The 24,663-nt window shown below is 38.3% G+C and overlaps 2 protein-coding genes across 2 annotated transcripts in view; both read left to right on the forward strand.

Annotated features, from left to right (window-relative positions):
* Nucleotides 1–22,632, forward strand: part of LOC140807432 (uncharacterized) — a 37,092-nt gene extending 14,460 nt beyond the window's left edge. Inside the window, exons 2-6 of the mRNA XM_073164270.1 lie at nucleotides 11,396–11,541; nucleotides 11,651–11,794; nucleotides 11,894–12,006; nucleotides 21,834–22,323; nucleotides 22,465–22,632. Of these exons, the coding sequence (XP_073020371.1) occupies nucleotides 11,396–11,541; nucleotides 11,651–11,794; nucleotides 11,894–12,006; nucleotides 21,834–22,323; nucleotides 22,465–22,632 (1,061 nt within the window). The remainder of the gene's footprint in view (nucleotides 1–11,395; nucleotides 11,542–11,650; nucleotides 11,795–11,893; nucleotides 12,007–21,833; nucleotides 22,324–22,464) is intronic.
* A 1,008-nt stretch (nucleotides 22,633–23,640) lies between these two features.
* On the forward strand, nucleotides 23,641–24,078 carry LOC140807441 (uncharacterized). Its single transcript, XM_073164279.1, has 2 exons — nucleotides 23,641–23,865; nucleotides 23,947–24,078. Exons 1-2 carry the CDS (start codon nucleotides 23,641–23,643, stop codon nucleotides 24,076–24,078), a joined length of 357 nt encoding a protein of 118 aa, XP_073020380.1.
* The last annotated feature ends 585 nt before the right edge of the window (nucleotides 24,079–24,663 follow it).

Consider the following 24,663-nt stretch of genomic DNA (forward strand, 5'->3'; position numbering starts at 1 on the left):
ACTGGTTTGAGGTACGAAAGTACTATCCGAGATAGCAGGATTGAGTATGCTTTACTATGTGTTGCATGTTTATATGTTGCATTATTATCTGTCATATGATGCATGGTTTATTATGCGGCATTTGCATAATCATGTTGAGCCTGATTATCTTTGAGATAGCCTGTTGAGAGGGTGCTCAGCCCTCGTTTGTTGTGGATGGTTGGACCCTGTTGGCCGACGGTGGTCAGGTCACCGGTATATCCACAGGTTTATTTTGGTATGGGAGCCACCTCCTGGTGCGACGGCGCAGAGTGCTACATACCTTGACGTCATTTACCTGAGCAGTATTTCGATATACCCAGATCCTGGTATCCAGTACATTCTGCATACATGCATGTCATAGTCTTGTATACTCATGCTTTCGGTGCTGAGCGTTTTATGCTCACGTCCTCGGTTTATCTTTGTTTTGGACACCCTATTCGATGGGGCAGGTCTCAGGTTGGACGGTCCAGGAGGGAGTGGACAGGGAGCTGGCAGAGGTTGACCTGTAGTTGTTGGTATTTGTTCTTGGTATTTAGTTCGATCTGGTTGTTTAAGTATTTTGTACTTACAGATTCGATTGGGTTGTATTACTGTTTTTCCGCTGTTTACCTGATTCAGTTTTATATGTTAATTTTGCATGCTTAAGTTCTGATTAGTAGGTGATTCTGGAACGGGTCACTACAATTAATGCTTAAATTGCTAGGGACTAGCAATAAGCTCGTTTGGGGTGTGATAAACATAAAAATTGCACATTAATTAAATGTTTTATAATATAAATTTATAGTGTTTTTTATAAATATTTAAATATTATATGTTTTATAATAAATTGTATAAAAAATAATTTGTTGTGTAATTATAAGTTTTTACTATTTTTACAGGTTCGATAAACAAAAAATAATCTTGGCGTTGCAAATGGAATTAAGATGATTCTTGGACCTGTAGAAAGTTGATGATAATATCTACAATATTGGTGACAAGCATGAGATAAAAATCCTCTCACAATCGGAATCAAATTAAGCAACAAATAAAGTTACCAAAAGAGTGGCAGTTTTACCATGATCTAGCATTTTGACCATATCTTTCAAATTACTTAGTCATATGGTAAAAAAAATATCACAATTCAAACAACTCAGACATCTACATGTTTTGTTTTATGCGGAAAAGAAAATTCGGATGAGAAGATTTTCCAAAGTGATGTGTATTAAAATATAATTTTTTGGAACGCCAATGAAAAATTATGTGTACAAAAATAATATTTTATTTGTGGTTGTCTCCCCAAATTTGGCTATAAATAGGGGTGCAATGTAATGAATTGAGAAGTCCCTCATTCTATGAACAAATCTTTGAGTTCATAATATTACTTTCTTTATTTTTCCTTTATTTCTTCATTTAAATATAATTTGCATGTTAATTTCATATTCAAAGTTTTATACTTTGAATAATGAGTAGCTAACTTTCCAAGGTTGAGATGAAAATGTGAAGCTCTTGGTATGATAATAAGGTTACTAAAAAGTAATAATCTATGTTTTAAATTATTTAATCTTTATTTATCGTTTATGTTATATTTATTTCTTTAAGTATTATTATACCCTACTTATAAGTGGGAGTTTTGATTTATTATTGCTATATGTTGCACTAAATTCTTGAACCATTTAAATGTTAGTTTGGTATTACCAACCATTTAAAGTGGATGCCTTGATTTATTATATATGAATGTATTATAATATTAATTTCTTGGTACCATTTAAATAATAGTTTGGTATTACCAACCATTTAAAGTGGATGTCTTGATTTATTATATATAATATATCATAATATTAATTTCTTAGTGCCATTTAAATATTTGTTTGGTTTTATCGACCATTTAAAGTGGGAACCCTGATTTAGTGTTTACAAATATATATAGCACAATAAATACTTGACAACATTTATAAGTTTTGGTATATATTATATATTTACAAGGTAATATAATATAATATAAATATGATTATTTAATATATTGGAACCATTTTATTAAGTGGATTGCAATAATGATCAGTAATGTTAACTTTATTAAAATACAAAGAGTGGATACTTTAATCTCAACTACTTAAATTAAAATTTGAATAATTAAAAATTACTAATTAAAGATTCGAACAATTAAAAGAAAAACAAAACCAAAAACAAAAAGACATTATAGTGGACTCCACATCTAAGACTAGACTCATTTCTAGTCTAGGGATCCCGGTTTCCAGACGTTGGCATTCCATATCAATCACCAGTAATAGAAGAAACTCCAATTCTATCCACATCGACAGCCAATCGTCCGGTGACCTATACCTGATAGACTTTGGCACTTTCGGCAACTCACTATCTTGTGACATCGTGCAATGTGCCCGTGGCGATCCCACCACTATGAGGCACTTCTGTCACAAGATCACTCGTCTAATACTCGTCTAATACATGCTTCCTATAAATAAATAGAACAAGCATATCAAATCAGATCAATGCATATAATAACAGTAAGTATGTGATTTAAGGAAACTCAAGTATATCCTACTTGAGTCGATCTCCCAATACCACATTGACTTATACCTTTGTCTTCTCGATCTGACGAAGCTGAAGTCTCGAAGTCAAATCTGTCCATATCAAATCTGAAATGACAATATATAATAGACTGTGTCAATATACAACTCAATTCAAGACTTGCTCTGATCAATACTCAAATCAAACATAATCTGATCAATATCGAATCAAGATACAATCTAATCCATATCAACTATATCACGATATAATCGAAGTCACTACTGAATCTGATCAATATCAATCCACTGATGTGTCAATGGTGTAACAATACAGTCTCAATAAACCCAACAATATCAACATCACAGATATAATACCACGAGGCATAATCAATATCAATACAACTTAGAACCCCAGCGATAATAGATTATAATCTCAATTCTGATATCAAATCGGTCTACTCATAATAAATCAACCCTGCAAATTTATAACAATTTCATACGGTATCTGTTTTTCGATCTGGTTTCGATTACACAATGACTGATATCGCAAGAACAACATATATGAATTCCATCCGATTCTGGCAATACCATAATTTCAAAACATGTCAAAACGTAATAAAACTTACGTCCAGTTGAAGCTGTCGTCGCTAGAAACTCGTTACTGTACTCAGATTTAAACGGAGCTTATCGGTGCTTCCTTCTTCCAATTTCTGAAGGAATAATCGAATTGTACCTATATATCCCATGCATGCTCCAGAAACGTGTCACAACTCTTTGCACTGCACGTCTCGCGCATATGCGCCACACTACTCAGCGCATATGCGCGAGACCTTAAGTCTCAGCGCGTGTAATCTCGGCAGCTCGTTCATATGCGCGCCCCATCGCCGCGCATATACGCGAGACCTAATGTTTCGTGCAATGCAACGCGCGCATATGCGGGACTCCATCCGGCGCATATGCGCCAACTTCTCTAGACATTTACTTTGGCTACTGGACACCTCGCGCATATGCGCGCCCTCAGGTCGCGCATATGCACGAGGTCTTCTGCCAAATCCGCGCATGTGTGCGCACCAGATCGCGCATGTGCGCGATTGGCATCTCCCTAGCACATATTTCGCGTCTTTTCTCGTCTTTCCCGGTCTGATCCTTTCCGTCTATCATCATATCAATTAATCACTAGATTATTTCAGATTACGGTAATTAAATCTCGGGCATTACATTTCTCCCCCCCTAAGATTCGATTTCGTCCTCGAAATCACAAGCAATCAAATCAGATAAAGAAAGAAATATATAATAAAGGTTAATCAGGAAACTCATTACAATGAAACAATTCTAAAATCTCAGTCTTATATCAGATTCTGTCTTTCAGATAGTCTCTTTGATACCCTGACGACTTTACTGTATGTTCAACAGCAGAATAGTCTTCATTCTGGATTATTTTTCTTTCACGGATTTCTGATTTCAATTTGGAATATTAATTCAAGAAGTATAATCTCATAATACCACTCGAAACAATTGATGATAGAATCAATCTCCCAATACTGGCTATACAACCTCCGTATATACCAATTAACAGCTCATAACAAATCAATACCATCATTTCCTATCAATCTGATAATTTCAATCAGGGTTCTATTCAGTCTTAAACCTTAAATATCAACAGTCATCATCCGACGTTGACCTATTCAGTCTATTTATTCTGAGCTGTCTTTATTCTCTTCTGAATAAGTTTCAATTTCTTTTTCATATCTCTGCTCCTATCAAATCCAATCTCAGGTGTCACCGAGATATAATCCACATCCGAAGAAAATCTGCAGTTTTCACTGTACAATTCCTCGAAAGATGCTATATCGATACTCATCTGATAGATATTGTGATACGATTATTCACAAAGTAATAATACATCGTGTCAACTAGTGCTAAAATCCAGCATCACAGTTCCTGGATATCCTCCAGTATCAGGATAGTTCGCTCCAACTATCCGTCGATCTATAAACGATAAATGAAAGATCTTGTTGTACATTCTGCCAGAAGTAAAAAATCAACTGAAAATCATGGTATGATATAATCAACTTGGCAATTAGTGCAATCTGCCCACTTTTCTGATAAATATCTCAGTCGTCCCGTCATATTTGTACTTCATCCTGTACCACATAATATAGGCAGATTCGAGCAATCTGTCAATCACAATCGTATCACATCATAATCTTGAAAATATTTCAATAATTTCATCACAAAATCCATAGAAATGTACTCCCATTTCTATTCATGAATCAATAATCTGTGTAACTAATCCCCTGGTTTCTATTTTTCTGTCTTCATCTGTCGGTGATTCAGACATTTCAGTACAAATTCTGTCACCCGGATAAATACTGAATCGACTACAGTGCGCTTCTGACCATATCTGTCATTTTCGATTCAAAATATCCAGTACAAACAAGTCGGTTATTCACATAAAATACAGTATCACTTACCTGGTATTCAGATCGATACTCTGTTCTGACTACTGATACCAAATTCTGCCCATTCTGATCAACTTTCTGAACTGCTCAAAATCAGCTCTGATTCGGCTTGTACGGTATCGAATCTTAACTGTATACAATCTGTATCAATTACTGCTGTAGAAAAATAATCATTCACAAGCAATTAATAATAACAAACAGATACAGTAGCCTGCTAACTCATGCAACTACAAATTTCTGACACAGATATTAATCTCGGCCAACTAATCGCGGTCTCAACTGTGCTCTAATCAACAGATATATCATCTTCAGATGTCACAAACCCTGAATACAATCTGTCTCAGTCAAAATACACATTTCCACAATTCCTATGTACAACTTTCCAGTTCCCAGAATATTCAGTAACTCAGATATTCAAAAAAGCAGTCATAATCTTCGAATATACCAGAATACCATAAATAAATACATCAGAAAATTATCAAAATATTCTGAACACTGAGTTTATGAACTCACCACTATAGCTAATAAATCCCTAACAAGAAACATTCAATCAGATGTAACTCTCGGTTACTAGATCTGCTATCTAATCTTTAATTCAATCAATATCATTCGGTACAAAGTTCCAGAAATAATAACAGTATCTGATATCAAGTCAAGACTGAAATCAATCTTCCTGATTAAAGGCAACCCGGAAGTTAATTTGAGACGACTTTGGCAACTTAGTTGTCACTGGCAAATCAGTCAATGATACGCTCCATCTCAGTAAATCAACTGAGTACATAAGGAATCACTCTGTTCCTTTAGATAATCATTGAATTATGAACATCACATATATCAAAGGTATTCTAAATCCAGAATTCTTACCGTACCATGTTCATTCTTCAGCCATTTCAGGTCCGACTCTTACCATTTCCTGGAAATAATCTACGATAGCTCTGTACTTGGTCAGCACATCAATATCAATAATGCGGTCAGAATCAAATGACACCAAGTACTATATTATCTAACTCAATCTCATATCTGTCGTACTGTAGCATACAAAATCCAACAGATATCATTGATATAAAACCTCTCTCCAATAGAAAAGAGATCAATACTACAACATATAATAACACAATAATTCAAAGCATATATCAATGCAATTCATTAAAGAACAACCGTATGGAATGTATTAGTATCTATCAATACATATGCAATATAATCATACAGTAAATCAGTACCTACCACTACCTCATCAGGTATTTCCTGGCCTTGGTTGTGCTTGAGAAATCGTCGGTGGTTGGAAAGAGTGAACAACAGGTGATTGTCAATCAGGCGGTGCCACTGGTCCAGATGGTTCTGTTCCCTGGAATCCCCGGAAACCTCGCTGTGGACAGACTTTACCAAAGTGTCTTGGTTGTCGACAAACATGACAACTACCAAATACACCTCGGCATTGCTCTGTGGGATGTCTTCCTCCACAGGTTTTACAATAAACTCCGGTGTAACTCGGGCTAGAACCATTGGAGCTAGATGAACCGCTCCCTAACTTCTTGAACTGCTTCTTTCGAGCTTTCAACTGTTCTTTCTTTCCACTACTGCTGCTACCAATCTCGATTCTAGGAAGCAGTTGCTGTGGTCTCGGTGTTGGAAGAACATACGAAGCTTCTTTTTGTCTCATCAGAACTGTTTCTGCTCTTCTGGCTCTGTTCAGAGTATCAGCAAAGTTATTCGGTGGTTTCACATTTACCAATGTACGTATCTCCGGATTCAATCCCTGGATGAACTGATCAAATACAGCTGCATCATTCCTAGCCACGTGAGGGGAAAAACGTAGCAAGGTGAAGAACTGGTTCAAATACTCACCAATATTCAACGGACCCTGTCTTAGATTTACAAACTCTGCACTTTTATCCTGTCTGTATGATACGGGGAAGAATCTTTGATAGAATTCAACTTTAAAAAATTTCCATGTAATCACTGGACCCCGCTGTTCTAAGGCTTCTTTAGTTACCAGTCCACCAATTCCTTGCGACTTCCCATAACTGGTGCCCTGATTAGTTTAACTCTACAATCATCTGTGAACCCAAGAAATTCAAACAGCATTTCTATGTCTTCTAGACAATTCTCACAGTCGACTGGCGTCTCAGTATCTTTCAAAATCGACGGTTGAAATGACTGAAACCTCATCAACTGTGTTTCCATCAGAGTTTCTGACACATCCATCTGATCGGTCGAAGTACTACCTCGTTCCGGAATTCTTCTAGGAGGTATATCTGATAATCACAAGAGTTAGCAATCACATGAGACAAATCCGTCTCAGTCCCTTTCCGATCAGCTTACCTCTGATCGAGAATTGGTTCTGATTCATCCTCAAATAATACACATTACCAAATCAACTCAGATATTCAGGTAACATGCATTTTTTTAAAAAAAACAGTAAGCACATAGTGCAACATTAGCATATATAATGTAATTCAACATTACAATAAATCACATGCCATGTAGCTCAAGGCAATAACACATAGTATCATGCTAGCATTCACATGCAAGAAAAGAAAATTCATTCTACCCCGCTCACTAGCTTCTATCTCAGTCTCAAAAACCTACAGTTCTGGACCTATCGCTCTGATACCACCTGTTGTGGGGACCCAGACGCTAATTTGATTCTTAATCATCTTCGGGACTAATTAATCAATTATAATAAACATGGTCTAAATTTTTTTTTAGAATACACTATTACATGCGGAACGTAATGGCATTCAGTTATTATACATATCAGTATAAATTAAAGTACGAGTACTGTACAGCATACATTTATTCAAACTAAGCTTTAACAACTAAACATCAAGTGTCCAAACCCTATTTCTAATCAAAGTCCGTAGTCTCCACTCTAATCACGATCTCTTTTCATCTCCTTGACCCTGAACCTGTCCCACCTGTTGTCATGCACACATACAAACAAGACAACAGCCGCATAACTTCGGTGAGGATTATATTCCCAGTATAAATCAACGAAACATGCATTTCATATAACAGAAATAAAAGCATAAAGCATATACTCATAACATGTATCGCAATCAGAAACATGAATCAATATCAAACTATAAATCATACTCTACACGTGTATCACAATCGGGAACACGAACTAGTAATACTATATCAATTCCTAAGAACATAATTCATACAAAACTATCAATCAGACTCGTAACTCCACATCTAAGACTAGACTCATTCCTACTCTAGGGATCCCGGTTTCCAGACGTTGGCATTCCATATCGATCATCAGTAATAGAAGAAACTCTAATTTTATCCACATCGATATGGTATCGATCACCAGTAATAGAAGAACTCCAATTCTATCCACATCGACAGTTAATCGTCCGGTGACCTATAACTGATAGACTTTGGCACATTCGCCAACTCACTATCTTGTGACATCGTGCAATGTGCCTGTGGCGATCCCACCACTATCAGGCACTTCTGTCACAAGATCACTCGTCTAATACATGCTTCCTATAAATCAATAGAACAAGCATATCAAATCAGATCAATGCATATAATAACAATAAGTATGTGATTTAGGGAAACTCGAGTATATCCTACTTGAGTCGATCTCCCAATACCACATTGACTTATACCTTTGTCTTCTCGTTCTGACGAAGCTGAAGTCTCGAAGTCAAATCTGTCCATATCAAATCTGAAATGACAATATTGAATAGACTGTGTCAATAAACAACTCAATTCAAGACTTGCTCTGATCAATACTCAAATCAAACATAATCTGATCAATATCGAATCAAGATACAATCTAATCCATATCAACGATATCACGATATAATCGAAGTCACTACTTAATCTGATCAATATCAATCCACTGATGTTTCAATGGTGTAACAATACAGTCTCAATAACCCCAGCAATATCAACATCACAGATATAATACACGAGGCATAATCGATATCAATACAACTCATAACTCCAGCGATAATAGATTATAATCTCAATTCTGATATCAAATCGGTCTAATCATAATAAATCATCCCTGAAAATTTATAACAGTTTCATACGGTATCTGTTTTTCGATCCGGTTTCGATTATACAATGTCTGATATCGCAAGAACAACATATATGAGTTCCATCAGATTCTGGCAATACCATAATTTCAAAACATGTCAAAAGGTCAAAACGTAATAAAACTTACGTCCAGTTGAAGCTGTCGTCACTAGAAACTCGTTACTGTACTCAGATTTAAAATATAACGTACGGATCAAAATATAAAGGAGTAAGGATTTTACGGAGCTTCTCGGTGCTTCTTTCTTCCAATTTCTAAAGGAATAATTGAATTGTACCTATATATATATCCCATGCGTGCTCCAGAAATGTGGCACAACTCTTTGCACTGCACGTCTCGCGCATATGCGCGACACTACTCGGCGCATATGCGCGAGACCTTAAGTCTCAGCGCGTGTAATCTCGGCAGCTCGCGCATATGCGCGCCCCATCGCCGCGCATATGCGCGAGACCTACTGTCTCGTGCAATGCAACTCGTGCATATGCGCGCCTCCATCCGGTGCATATGCGCCAACTTCTCTGGACATTTACTTTGGCTACTGGACACCTCGCACATATGCGCACCCTCAGATCGTGCATGTACGCGAATGGAGTCTCTCTCGCACATATTTCGCGTCTTTTCTCGTCTTTCTCGGTCTGATCCTTTTCGTCTATCATCACATCAATTAATCACTAGATCATTTCAGATTAATTTCAGATTACGGTAATTAAATCTCTGGCATTACACTGCTCTTGGGAGTGCAACAATCAAAGTGGCAACACTAGTCTCGAACTCGAGCGGCCTATATCCTTCTTAGCGGCGGCTGAATCGACTAGGAACTATTTAGAATATACAGTATTGCAAATATGAATTTCATGATACTCATCATATGAGCATCTCATATTCTTTCTACTATTTGTTTATTCAAGAACTTTATCTATGCAACTAGCATGAGTATACAGATAAAGAAGTGCCAAAATAATAATTTCAAATATTATGAAAATAAAGATTGTTTATACATAGAGTTTCAACATGAACCGTCGGCCAACATTTAGCTCGACGAACTCCTACTCTAACAGGTTATATGCAGATGGATCCATCGATAGAGATGATACGATAGAGCTAATACGAAAGTCACAAATAATGAACTGAATTCAATTAAAAAGAAAATGTATACGTATATGATGACACAAGATGACAGGATTTGATATGATATGATTTTACACGACACGTTTACGTTATGCTTTATGTTCATGAAAGATATGTTAAGTATGATATTTTTCACTGTTGTGTGCCATGTATATGTACTTGTTATTCTTGGTACAGGTGTATTGAGTCTTTAGACTCGCTAGGCGTCTGTGATGCAGGTGAGCTTGATGACGAGGGGATTGGAGGCGCTGAACTCGGAGCAGGCATCCCAGGTGCGGTGACATGACCCGAAGAACGCATGTTTTTCCGCATTTGATTTATGAGTTTTGCGAGGGGTTAAACATTTTTATACGTTGATGATATTATGTTTTTACTCGTGCATGTTTACGTTTGACCTTGGATGATGTTGGTTATTTTAAAATACGCTATTTTTATTGTCAGTTAAAATACGATTATTTTAAAGGTTATGTTGGGAATGCGAGCTTTTAAAAAAAATTCTTCCGCATTTTTAAAATGAGTAGATGTTACAGTTGGTATTAGAGCCGACCTTTCCTAGTACGGGGTGGTTCAGGAACGAACTAGGTGGAAGCTGGTGGGCATGTGAGGCCGGAGGACGAAGAGAGTGGGGGTGATCGCCGGTGCCATGAGGTGCACGAATGAGCGGCTCCTCTCAGGCTTCTAGGCGGAGGGAACATGAATGAACAGATCCTACACGGAAGGAGAGGGATTTCGAAATTGTTCAGGTATGAGACTTTGCAGTTGAGGAGGGCTTAAAATATTTGATATGTACTACTCATATAAAGAAGATGCATCTTCTTTTCAGTAGCTCATCACATAAGAACTCTAAAGTTAGGCATGCTTGACTTTGGGAAATTTTGGGATAGGTGACCCCTTGGGAAGTTTACTAGGGTGCATGTGAGAACATAAGCACGCTAGAAAGACTCGTCTTGGTACCGTGAGGACAATCGTCGAATCTGGGGAGTTACAATTGGTATCAGAGCAAGGTTCCTGTATAGGGTTGTGCCACCTCCAACTTCTGCCACTCAGTCTTCAAGCCTTGAGTCTGTAAACTTTTATGTTTTAAATGATTTATTGCTATCACCTGCATGTTTACATGATTTACGCTTTTCGATGATTTACTGTACTTGTTTACCTTCTTTTACGATTTAAATTTTATTATTTTAAAAACTACATTAATTGCATGATGGGTTACGTTTATGAAGTAGACTATTTTCAGATCATGCCTCCCAGAAGCGACCCCAGCATTGAAAGACATGATGATATTCCGGGAGGTGGCAGAGGCCCAACACCACCACCTCCAGGGGACCCATCCCCCCTAGTTCTGGAGGGTATGGCTAGGCTACTGGAGCAGGTACAGCAGGCTCCTAGGCCTTAGAAAGTTTATTTGAGTAGTTCCGTAGGCTCAACCCAAAGGATTTCGGGGGTACCACCGATACATTTGTTGCATAGGGATGAATTAGGTCTCTGGAGTTACATTTTTAGTATCTGCAAATGAGGATGGCGAGCTGGCCAAGTGCGCCATTTATATGCTGACGGATGATGCTTCCCTATGGTGGGAGGGAGCTGCACATGAAGTGGATGTGGCTGCTCTCTTTCTTCAGGAAGTATTTCCCAGTTGACGTCAGGGGCCTCCTGACGAGGGAGTTCATGAGCCTCCGGCAGGGAAACTTATATGTGGCGGAGTTTATCCGCAAGTTTGACAGGGGCTGCCATTTTGTGCCTATGATAGCAGAGGATGCCGCCCAGAAGCTGAGACATTTCTTAGATGGACTGACACCCACTCTTCGTCGGGACTTCATGCTGATGAGGCCGGCAGGTTATGATGAGGCCACTGGCCTATGCTTTTGAGGCAGAGCAGACACTGCGGGACATAGACTTTGAGATGCATAGGAAGCGGCATCACACTTAGTCCAGTCCCCACCTGCAGAAAAGGCAGTTTACTGGGCCGCCGAGGCAGCAGCGACAGCAGAAGCCCCAAGGCAGTTAGGAGGCTGTAGCAGTAGAGACCTCCTCAGGCGCCAGGGGCGCCTCAGCCAGATGACAGGCAGCCGTGCCCCCAGTGCAGCAGGTTCCACTTCGGCGAGTGTAGGTGGGGAACCTTCAATTGCTTTGCGTGCAGACAGGAGGGCCATAAAGCAGTGGATTGCCCTAGGATCAAGGGCCACACTACCGGCCGAGCAGCACCAGACTCGACACTGATTACCGGTAAACCTTTTGCTTAAGATTTTAAATTAGTGTACAATTGCTTGGCTTTTATGCTTGTATGCGGATTTAATTATATGAATTGATGATTTAGAAAGAATTAGGATGTATGCTCTACCTAGTTGAGACTAAGAATGTAATTATTCGATTGAGAACAACTTTATCAAACAATGATTTATGGGGTAAAATTGTAATTTTTGAATAATTCAAGGGCTAATGTGCAATTTTCGAAACTTTAAGGGATAATTTGCAATTTTTGATTTTTCTGAGGTTGAATTTTGAATGTTTGGGAACGGTGTTTGGGTTATTGCAGTTATATTTCGAGAATTTTGGGTTAAAGGTCAATAAAAAAGTTCCTTAAGTTCAACTCTATTAGATTTGATGATATGTTTTGTCGCAGGAAGGATATATATTTCAGGTGTAGCCACGCATGTACTGCTAGATTCAGAGGCTACACACTCGTTTATATCCGAATCTTTTGCGAAGAGACTAGGAATCATACCTACAACGATGGATTTGGGTTTCAGAGTATCGATACCATCTAGGGATCAGATGTTCACTTCCTAGATAGTGAAGAGATTGGAGCTTAGATTGCAACAGAAGGCAGTACAGGCAGATCTGATAGTACTACCATTGCAAGAGTTTGACATCATATTAGGTATGGACTGGCTATATTCACATGGTGCAGTCATAGATTTTCGACAAAAGTCAGTTTCTGTCAGCCCACCTAGTGGAAAGCCATTTGTTTTTTAGGCAGCCGGACACCAGCAGTTCCAGCACGTCATTTCCTGCTTGTGTGGAGGAAGCTTATCAAGAGAGGTTTCCAGGAATTCATAGTCAGCATCATATCAATGATAGAGCCCAGTCAGTCAAAGGCTGGAGGACATTGATGTAGTCAGGGAGTTCTCCGGAGTTTTCCCTGACGATGTTGCAGGCATACCACCAGACAGAGAGGTGGACTTTTTAATTGAGGTCATGCCAGGGACAATGCCGATATCTAAGGCACCCTACCGTTTAGCACCTATGGAGATGAAGGAAATCAAAGATCAGATTGAGGATCTATTAGATAAGGGTTTCATTCGCCTTAGCTTTTCTCCATGAGTGTGGGGACCCGGACGCTAATCATTTTCTTAATCATCTTTGGGATTTAATTATCACTTAAGATAAAACAGGGTCTAAAAATGTTTCTTTTTAAAGTACAAGTGCGGAAGGTAATGGCATCAATCTAATATACATCTCAGTATAAAAGTACAATAATGTACAATACTCACTCAAACTAATCTAAGGTTTAACTACTAAATTTCATGTATTAAACCAAGTCTACAATAAGTCCGGAATCACCACTCTAAACTCGTCTTCTCTCGTCATCTTCTTGACCCCGATCTTGTCCCACCTGTTGTCATGCACACATACAAACAAGACAACAGCCGGATAACTCCGGTGAGAATAAATCCCAGTATAAACAATATATACATGCAATTAACTGAATTAACATAAAAGCATGAATTATATCTTTGCACATGTATCTAAAATCAAACAACATGTATCAATATTAATCTGTAAATAATACATGAATCGTAATCTACGAAACGTAAATCAATACAGGTCTGTAAATCAAATCTAGTCTCAATATTTAAGACTAGACTCATCTCTCATTCTAATCTAGGGATCCCAGTGAATAGGAATGTAACAAATCTCCCACCTATCTCTTACATTCACGGTGGTTGAAATTGATACGTTCCTATTTACGGACTTGGCCCTCGCTGTATCGAATATCTATGATAAGAGCGACTCTACTCATAATCACATCGATACGACCAAACGTCCGGTGTCTTGGAGTATCTACCAATACTATGCCTAGTCTGACAATGTGAAATGGGTCAGTGACGTCTCTGTCATAGTCTGGCCCCTCTGTCAGCGACTCTTATTCAATAGCTCTCTGCTTTCTACTTTCTCTCTCAGTAGAATAAAAATAATCATTAAAACATAAAGGTATAAAAACAATACCATACAAGTATGTGGTTTAGGGAAACTCGAGTAGAATCTAACTCAAGTCGATCTCCCAATAAACATCAATTTATACCTTTCTCTTCGCGATCTGATGAAGACGAAGTCTCGTATCCCAATCTGTCCATATCCAAATCTGATAATGACAATAATATAAATACCATATCAGTATATAACTCAATTCGAGACATGTTCTGATCAATACTCGAATCGGTATACAATCTGATCAATGTTAACGATATAACAATGAATCTCAATCAATCCAAATCAACTGATGTTTCGACGGCATAACAATACAATCTGAATAACCCCGTGAATCTGAACATCACAGATATAATAACAGAATTCATACTCAATACCGGTATAACTCCTAATCTCAATGATAACACAAATCTGATATCGAATCTCAGTCAAATCAACTCCAAAAATAATAACAATTACAGAAACAATATGTTCTTTAATCTGACTTCAATTATACAATGTCTACTATAGCAGAAACATCATATCTGGTTCATATTCAATTCTGACAATATCATAAATTCAAATCATGTCTAAACGTAACAAAACTTACGTCCAGTTGTAGCCTGCGTCAATAGGAACTCGGTGCTGAAGTCGGATTCAAAATCAGACAAACGGATAGAAAAATACAGGCGTAAGAATTTTCGAAGGCACTCTTGAGCTTCTTCTCACGTTTCCTTTTCTTTCTGCTGGAGAATGGCTTGTGTGTGTATATATATATATATATATATATATATATATATATATATATATATATATATATATATATATATATATATATATCTCAATTGCATGTCAAACAAGTGGCTAAATCTTCATACTGCACGTTGCACCGCGAGTGCGCTCCTCTCCAGACCGCGGGTGCGGTCTGATCTCGGCAGCCCTTTTTATTTTCCAGAATAATCGACCGCGGGTGCGGTCACATTCTTACCGTAGGTTCGCTCTATCTACTATAGCCACACCGCGGGTGCGGTGTCTCCTCGGCAAGTCTTCATAAATTCATCAATATCGACCGCGGGTGTGGTCTGTCTGGCACCGCGGGTGCGGTCTTTTTGGCACCGCGGGTGCGGTGTCTCCTTATTCTTAATATAATTCAATTCAAAAGTATCAAACTCAAATCTCGGGCCTTACATTTCTCCCCCTCTTAGATATGAGTTCGTCCCCGAACTCACATGAAGTCAAATTAGATGCCTCAGCAGAAATGTATAGCAGGGTTTAAATCAGAACTCATCTCAATGAATCTATTGTGAAATCTCAATCTTATATGAGATGCTATTTCTAAAAATAGCTCTGATAAAGTCAATCTCGCAATACTGGTTATACAACATCCGTATATACCAAACCATAGCTCATAGCAAATCATTACCATCAGCTGCTATCATATCTGTTTATCCCCTGTCAAGGATATATTAAGTCTTCAGTCTTGAATACCAATCGTCACCATCCAACGTTGGTATAGTATGTCTGTCTGGTCTGAGCTATCTTCAGTCTCTTCTGAATTTGTTACATTTTCTTTGCCGTATGTCTGACCGTATCAGATCCTATCTCAGGTATCTCCGAGATATCATCCTTATAAAAAGAAAGCTGTAGTTCCCTGTACAATGTCGCGTCTGTAACTATCTCATTACCCATATGAAAATTTGATAGATATCATCACACAATAATTAATACTGTGACACTATATCATATCAACTAGTGCTACCATTCAGCACTATAGCTCCCTGGATATCTTCCACTACCTGGATAGTCCACTCTGGCTATCTGTCTGTCAGTAAATTATATGTGAAATAGCTCATGGTATAATCTGCCATAAGTACAAAATCAATCAAAATCATAATCTGATATACTCTATTTTAACATTCCGTTTACTCTGACCATTTCTCTGACATCAATCTGTGTCATTTGATCATGTTTGTACGTCATCTTGTACAAAATAATAGATTATAGATTGAACAATCTATCAATCACAATCATATTATATCACGATCTGGAGAAAATGGCGGTAATTTCATTACGAAAGCCATAGAAATGTACTCCCATTTCTATTTAGAACTATACACATTCTGTAATAAATCTTCTGATTTCTATCTTTCTATCTTCTTCTATTGACAATTCATACATTTCAGTACAATTTCTGCCAATATTTCAGTACCAATTCTGCCACAATTGATTTAACCTGTCTATATCAAAACTGTCAGTTCGAATTAACATACACTTTCTGTTATCTGAACGAATACTGAATCCATTTCTGTGCGCTTTTGACCCTATCTGTAATTTCAAATTCGAACTACTTGATACAAACAAATCAGTTAATAATATAAATTAAAGAAAAATACCTACCTGGTATTCAGCTCTGACTATCGATATCAAATTCTGTACATTCTGATAACATTTCTGAACTGTTGTAATTCTTGAAATCAACTCTGATTCGGTTTGAACTGTATATACTCTAAACGGTTCACAATATTCTGTATCAAGCACAGATTTAAACAACAGTAATATCAAATCAGATTCGAAATAGCAATAATCTATACTGATCTAGAACACTCATAAACTCAATTTTTGGAAATACTGTCAATTCTGACTGACTGATCATATCTTCACATTGCCCAGATCAACTGCTATATCATCTGCAATATAATATGCCCTCAAACAACACAATCTGTATCAAATACTGCTTAAGAAAAATCACAATACTCAAGTGGATACAAAACAACAGTCGTATAAAATAATATGTTAAACTCAGCAATTCTGAATTTCTGACATTTCTGACGTTTCTGATAGTTCTGACATCAATGTCGTTCTCAGTCGCTGATCACTGTCTCAACTGTGTAAATCAATCAGTACACAAACTTCAGATATCACATACTCTGAATACAATCTGTTTCCATCAAGATTCATATCTGTATAATTTATGTATACTATAATCACAGTTCTCAGAATATTCTATAAAATCTTCAAATACTCGATTCAATCAAGCAAATACTGCTAATATATCAAATAGCATAGATATACGCACATAAATCATCAAAATACTTCTGAACATAAACTTCCTCAATCTATAATTAAAACTGAAGTATTTCAAAAAGAAGCATTCCATCAAATGCAATTCTTAATCAGTACGCTTCTACTGCTCTTTCAACTCTGCCAAGTCATTTAGTATCATTCTGTACATTCAATGTCCTTCTGTACTGAATTCTAGCACAAAACAGTATCTGGTATCAAATCAAGGCTGAAATCAATCTCTCTGATATGATGCAAACCCGTAATCTTGTCTGGGCAAACATCAGCCAACTCGTACATCAATGGCAAATCTGCCAATGCTAGGATCGATTTCAGTACATCTACTGAATACATAAGGATGCTATCTGATCCTTTCTGTAATAATCGAGTCATAGACAATGCATATATCAAAGGAATTCTAAATCTAGAATCCTTACCAGGGAATCTCCGTTTGTCAGCCATATCTGGTCTGAATCTCTGAAATAATTCTACAATATCTCTGTAATTGATCATCATATCAATGTCAGTAATGCAATCAAAATCAAATAACATAGTACAGCACAATCTAACTCAATCTTATTCTTATCTTACTGCAGTACATATAATATTTCATAGAAATCTCTGATATCAACATTTTTCCCAACAAATAAGGAAATCATTACCACAGTACGAACAAACCTAACAGATACAGCATATCTCCATGCAACTCAGTCACATATAATCATAAATAATGCATTAGTATATATCAATACATATGCGATGTAAGCATAGAAAATAGTACCTGTGGTGTATTCTGGGTCTGTTCCTCAATCGTTGTCCTCAGACAATTCTGTTCCCTAAAAGCTTCGAGAACCTTTCTGGGGACAGACTCTAGCAAAGTCTCCCGGCTGTTTACAAATATTGCATCTGCCAGTAACTCCCTGGCATTGCTCTGTGGAATGTCTCCCTCCACAAGTCCTGCAATATACCCCAGTATAGCTCGGGCTGGAACCACTGGAGCTAGACGAACCACTTCCTAACTTCTTGAACTGTTTCTTTTGAATTTTCAATGGTTCTTTCTTTTTACCACTGTTGCTGCCAATCTCAACTCTAGAATGCAGTTTCTGTGGATTTGGTGCTGGAAGATCATACGATGCTCCTTGTTGTCCCATCAGAACTATTTCTGCTCTTTTGGCCCTATTCAATGTATCAGCAAAACTAATCGATCGTTTCACATTCACCAATGTACGTATCTCTGGATTCAATCCCTGAATGAACTGACTAGATATAGCATCATCATTTCTAGCCACAAGAGGGGCAAAACGTAGCAAGGTGAAGAACTGTGCCAAGTACTCATCAATACTCATCTGACCATGTCTTAGGTTTGCAAACTCTTCACTTCTGTCCTCTCTATACGATACGGGGAAAAATCTTTGATAGAATTCAACCTTGAAAATTTTCCACGTAATCACTGAACGACTCTGTTCTAAGGCTCCTTTGGTTAGTAATCACCATCTTCTTGCAGTCTCTTGCAACTGGTTCTCAATCAACTTGATTCTACAATCATCTGTGAAATCAAGAAATTCAAATAACATTTCTGTGTCCTCAAGCCAATTCTCACAATTTACTGACGTCTCAGTACCCTTCAGAATCGGCGGTTGAAATGACTGAAACCTCTTCAACTGTGTTTCCATCTGAGTTTCGGACATATCTGTCTGTTCAATTGAAGTACTACCTCTTTCCGGAATTCTTCGGGGAGGTATATCTGATTACCAAAAGCATTAGTAACCCAATACAACAAATCTGTTCTAATCTTTCTTTGATCATCTTACTGCTGATCAAGAATCAAATCTGATTCATATTCAGTGATACATAATACCAATTCCAATCAAATAATCAGGTAAACATGTATCTCAAAGCAGTAACACATAGTCTCATGCTAGCACACATGTAAGTCAACACGATAATAAATCACATGCTAGCAATCACATGCAAGGAAAGAAAACTCATCTACCCCGTTCATTCTTTTCTACCTCAATCTAACTCAGTCTAAAGGATCTATCGCTCTGATACCACCTGTTGTGGGGACCCGGATGCTAATCATCTTTGGGATTTAATTATCAATTAAGATAAAACAGGGTCTAAAAATGTTTCTTTTTGAAGTACAAGTGCGGAAGGTAATGGCATCTATATAATATACATCTCAGTATAAAAGTACAATAATGTACAATACTCACTCAAACTAATCTAAGGTTTAACTACTAAATTTCAAGTATTAAACCAAGTCTACAATAAGTCCGGATTCACCACTCCAAACTCGTCTTCTCTTGTCATCTTCTTAACCCCGATCTTGTCCCACCTGTTGTCATGCACACATACAAACAAGACAACAGCCGGATAACTCCGGTGAGAATAAATCCCAATACAAACAATGTATACATGCAATTAACTGAATTAACATAAAAGCATGAATTATATCTTTGCACATGTATCTAAAATCAAACAACATGTATCAATATTAATCTGTAAATAATACATGAATCGTAATCTACGAAACGTAAATCAATACAGGTCTGTAAATCAAATCTAGTCTCAATATCTAAGACTCGACTCATCTCTCATTCTAATCTAGGGATCCCAGTGAATAGGAATGTAACAAATCTCCCACCTATCTCTTACATTCGCGGTGGTTGAAATTGATACGTTCCTATTTACGGACTTGGCCCTCGCTGTATCGAATATCTATGATAAGAGCGACTCTACTCATAATCACATCGATACGACCAAACGTCCGGTGTCTTGGAGTATCTACCAAGACTATGCCTAGTCTGACAATGTGCAATGCGTCAGTGATGTCTCTGTCATAGTCTGGCCCCTCTGTCAGCGACTCTTATTCAATAGCTCTCTGCTTTCTACTTTCTCTCTCAGTAGAATAAACATAATCATTAAAACATAAAGGTATAAAAACAATACCATACAAGTATGTGGTTTAGGGAAACTCGAGTAGAATCTAACTCAAGTCGATCTCCCAATAAACATCAATTTATACCTTTCTCTTCGCGATCTGATGAAGACGAAGTCTCGTATCCCAATATGTCCATATCCAAATCTGATAATGACAATCATATAAATACCATATCAGTATATAACTCAATTCGAGACATGTTCTGATCAATACTCCAATCGGTATACAATCTGATCAATGTTAACGATATAACAATGAATCTCAATCAATCCAAATCAACTGATGTTTCGACGGCATAACAATACAATCTGAATAACCTTGTCAATCTGAACATCACAGATATATTACCAGAATTCATACTCAGTACCGGTATAACTCCTAATCTCAATGATAACACAAATCTGATATCGAATCTCAGTCAAATCAACTCCAAAAATAATAACAATTACAGAAACAATATGTTCTTTAATCTGACTTCAATTATACAATGTCTACTATAGCAGAAACATCATATCTGATTCATATTCAATTCTGACAATATCATAAATTCAAATCATGTCTAAACGTAACAAAACTGACGTCCAGTTGTAGCCTGCGTCAATAGGAACTCGGTGCTGAAGTCGGATTCAAAATCAGACAAACGGATAGAAAAATACAGGCGTAAGAATTTTCGAAGGCACTCTTGAGCTTCTTCTCACGTTTCCTTTTCTTTCTGCTGGAGAATGGCTTGTGTATACATATATATATATATATATATCTCAGTTGCATGTCAAACAAGTGCCTAAATCTTCATACTGCACGTTGCACCGCGGGTGCGCTCCTCTCCAGAGCGCGGGTGCGGTCTGCTCTCGGCAGCCCTTTTTATTTTCCAGAATCATCGACCGCGGGTGCGGTCACATTCTTACCGCAGGTGCGGTCTGTATACTATAGCCACACCGCGGGTGCGGTCTGTCTGACACCGCGGGTGCGGTGTCTCCTCGGCAAGTCTTCATAAATTCATCAATATCGACCGCGGGTGCGGTGTCTCCTTATTCTTAATATAATTCAATTCAAAAGTATCAAACTCAAATCTCGGGCCTTACAATGAGGTGCACCAGTACTTTTTGTTAAGAAAAAGGATGGCAACATGCGGCTGTGTATCGATTACAGAGAGCTGAACAGGGTCACAGTCAAGAATAAATATCCGTTACTGTGGATCGAGGATTTTTTTGATCAGCATCAGGGAGAATCTGTGTTCTCCAAGATAGACCTTCGATTCGGATAACACCATCTGAGAGTGAGGGAGTCAGATGTGCATAAGACAGCCTTCCGGACGCGTTACGGGCAATATGAGTTCTTGGTGATGCCCTTCAGCCTGACAAACGTGCTAGCGATCTTCATGGATCTCATGAATTGCATGTTTCAGCCATACTTGGATTGGTTTGTCATAGTTTTTATTGACGATATCTTGATCTATTCGAAAAGAGCAGGGAGGAGCACAGTCAGCATCTGAGAATAGTATTGCAGACTCTACAAGATAGACGACTGAATGCAAAGTTCAGCAAGTGTGAGTTCTGGCTCGACAGGGTGGCATTCTTGGGCCACATTGTATCTCATGATGGCATAGAGGTCGACCCTAGCAAGGTAGAGTCAGTCAGAGATTGTCCAATTCCTAAGATTAAGACAGAGATCCGTAGCTTCTTGGGATTGGCAGGGTACTACAGGAATTTCATTCAGGGCCTCTCTTCTATTGTGGTGCCCATGACCACCTTGACGAAGAAGAATCCCAAGTTTATCTGGGGACCGGAGTTTCCGGAGAGCGTTGATAGACTGAAGCTAGTGTTGACCACTGCACCAGTACTAGCTATGCCATCAGGGCAAGAAGAGATTTTAGTCTATACAGATGCATCTAAGCTTGGTTTGGGAGCAGTTCTGATGCAGCAGGACAAAGTGATAGCCTATGTGTCTAGACAGCTAAAGGTTCATGAATAGAACTATCCGACTCATGACGTCGAGCTAGCAGCAGTGGTGTTTGCCTTGAATATCTGGAGACACTATCTGTATGGGGAGAAGTGCAGGATTTTCACATATCATAAGAACTTGAAGTAATTCTTCACACAGAACGAGCTGAAAATGCGACAGAGGAGGGGGCTGGAGAAAGTGAAGGACTATGATTGCGACATTAGCTACCATCCGAGTAAGGCTAATGTGGTCGCAGATGCTTTGAAAAGGAATCACGCATTGATTGCGCATCTGTCAGTGCATAGACTGCTACAAGATGAGATTTAGAGATTTGAGCTTGCAGTTTACGCCAGGGGCGAGGTCCCGAATCTTTCTACTCTTACAGTAAAGCCGACTATGAGAGATAGAATCCGGATAGGGCAGACTTTTGACGAGCAGTTACACAAGTGAAGACAGAGAGACGAGGCTAAGGGCTAGAGACTGTACAGACTTGTGGACGACATAATCAGATATAGGTACCGCCTATGGGTTCCTGACAGTGATTCCCTTCTAGCAGATATCTTGAGCGAGGCCCACAGCACCCCGTACTCCATCCATCCAGGGAGTACGAAGATGTATAAGGATCTACAAACTCTGTATTTGTGGTCGGGCATAAAGCGGGATATTATGCGATTTGTTTCCGAGTGTTTGACTTGCCAGCAGGTTAAGGCAGAGCATCAAAGACCTGCAGGGATGCTGAGACCACTCCCTATTCCCGAGCGGAAATGGTAGAACATTACTATGGACTTCGTGAAAGTGCTTCCGAGGACTACTGGAGGATTCAATGAAATCTGAGTGATTGTTGATTGGATAACTAAATCAGCTCATTTCCTCAAGATCAGGAAGACATTCACCATGAATCAGTACGCAGAGAAGTACATCAAAGAGATAGTCAGACTGCATGGGATTCAAGTGTCCATCGCGTCAGACAGGGACCCGAGATTCACAACTGCATTCTGGAAGAGTCTCCACCAGGCGCTAGGTATTAAATTATTGTTCACCACTTCCTTCCATCCTCAGACAGACGGTCAGTCAGAGAGGGTGATTCAAATTCTAGATGACCTACTCCGAGCTTGCATGATCGAGTTCCAGGGAATCTGGGAGCCGAAGTTACCTCTTGTAAAGTTCACATACAACAACAGTTACCAGGAATCAATCGGTATGGCTCCATACGAGGCACTGTACGGAATAAAGTGTAGGTCACCAGTTTATTGAGATGAGGTAGGAGAGAGAGCATAGTTGGGTCCGGATATTTTCAAACAGACAACATGTTTAGTGTCCAGGATTATAGATAGGATGAAGACTGCACAGAGCCGTCATAAGAGTTATGCTGATCAGAGGCGGCGAGATCTCGAGTTCGCAGTAGGGGATCATGTTTTCATGGAAGTCGCACCGATGAAGGGTGTGAAGAGGTTCGTGAAGAAGCGCAAGCTCAGCCCTAGATTCATCGGACCCTTTGAGATTCTAGAGAGAATTGGGATACTAGCATACATAGTTGCTTTACCGCCGAATCTGGCGGGAGTTCATAATGTGTTCCACGTCTCCATGCTGCGGAATTACATTTTGAATCCTTCCCATGTGATTAACTATGAGCCACTTCAGCTGACACCACATCTATCATTCGAGGAGAAACCCACTCAGATTTTGGACAGGCAAGAGAAGAGGCTTCGAAACAAGGTGATCCAGATGATCAATGTCAAATGGCTGAATCATTCTGAGGAAGAGGCTACTTAGGAGACTCTTGCGTATTTTCACTACCGCAAGTATACGGTGTCAAGTTTTAGTAATGGGTTGAGTACAGATATCGATCCCACGAAGAGTAATTATTTAAAATTGTATATTAATTACCATAATTGACATAGCTCAACTTTATTTAGACAAATCAAATAGTTGGTTTATAATCAATTCAAATCAAATAACAAATCCGGTAATTCTAGCACCCAGTAGAAAATTCACTGAGTAAATAAATCTAGAGGTATGATTTCGTCTGGTTTCCCCTATGCTAAATTAAAATTGACTGACATATTATTAAATTTCACCATGTTTACTACCCAAGAACTCGCAATATTTTCTATTCCCTCTGTCGAGTGATAATAGAAATGTACTACCTATTAATGATTAAAATATGTCTATTCAAAATCACGTAACACGTAATAAATTTAAACAAGGTTTTTTTCATGGATTCACTAGAGTTATACGTCTTTTGCACGTTATAAACATCCAACGATACGATTTCCCTTGTCCTAATTTCAATCCCCTCTATCGAGTGTAAGATCTTAATTATTTGATCTATCAAATTATGGCCAGTAATTCAACAGC

This window comes from Primulina eburnea, chromosome 1 (genome assembly GCF_022965805.1).
Source record: "Primulina eburnea isolate SZY01 chromosome 1, ASM2296580v1, whole genome shotgun sequence".
NCBI classification, from domain to species: domain Eukaryota; kingdom Viridiplantae; phylum Streptophyta; class Magnoliopsida; order Lamiales; family Gesneriaceae; genus Primulina; species Primulina eburnea.

What these genes read in the sequence shown, in the direction of transcription:
- LOC140807441 (XM_073164279.1), top strand. Translation starts at nt 23,641, where the DNA reads ATGAAGACTGCACAGAGCCGTCATAAGAGTTATGCTGATCAGAGGCGG. An exon ending in TACCGCCGAATCTGGCGGGA is followed by an intron (nt 23,866 to 23,946) that starts GTTCATAATGTG and finishes GAGCCACTTCAG; the next exon opens with CTGACACCACATCTATCATT.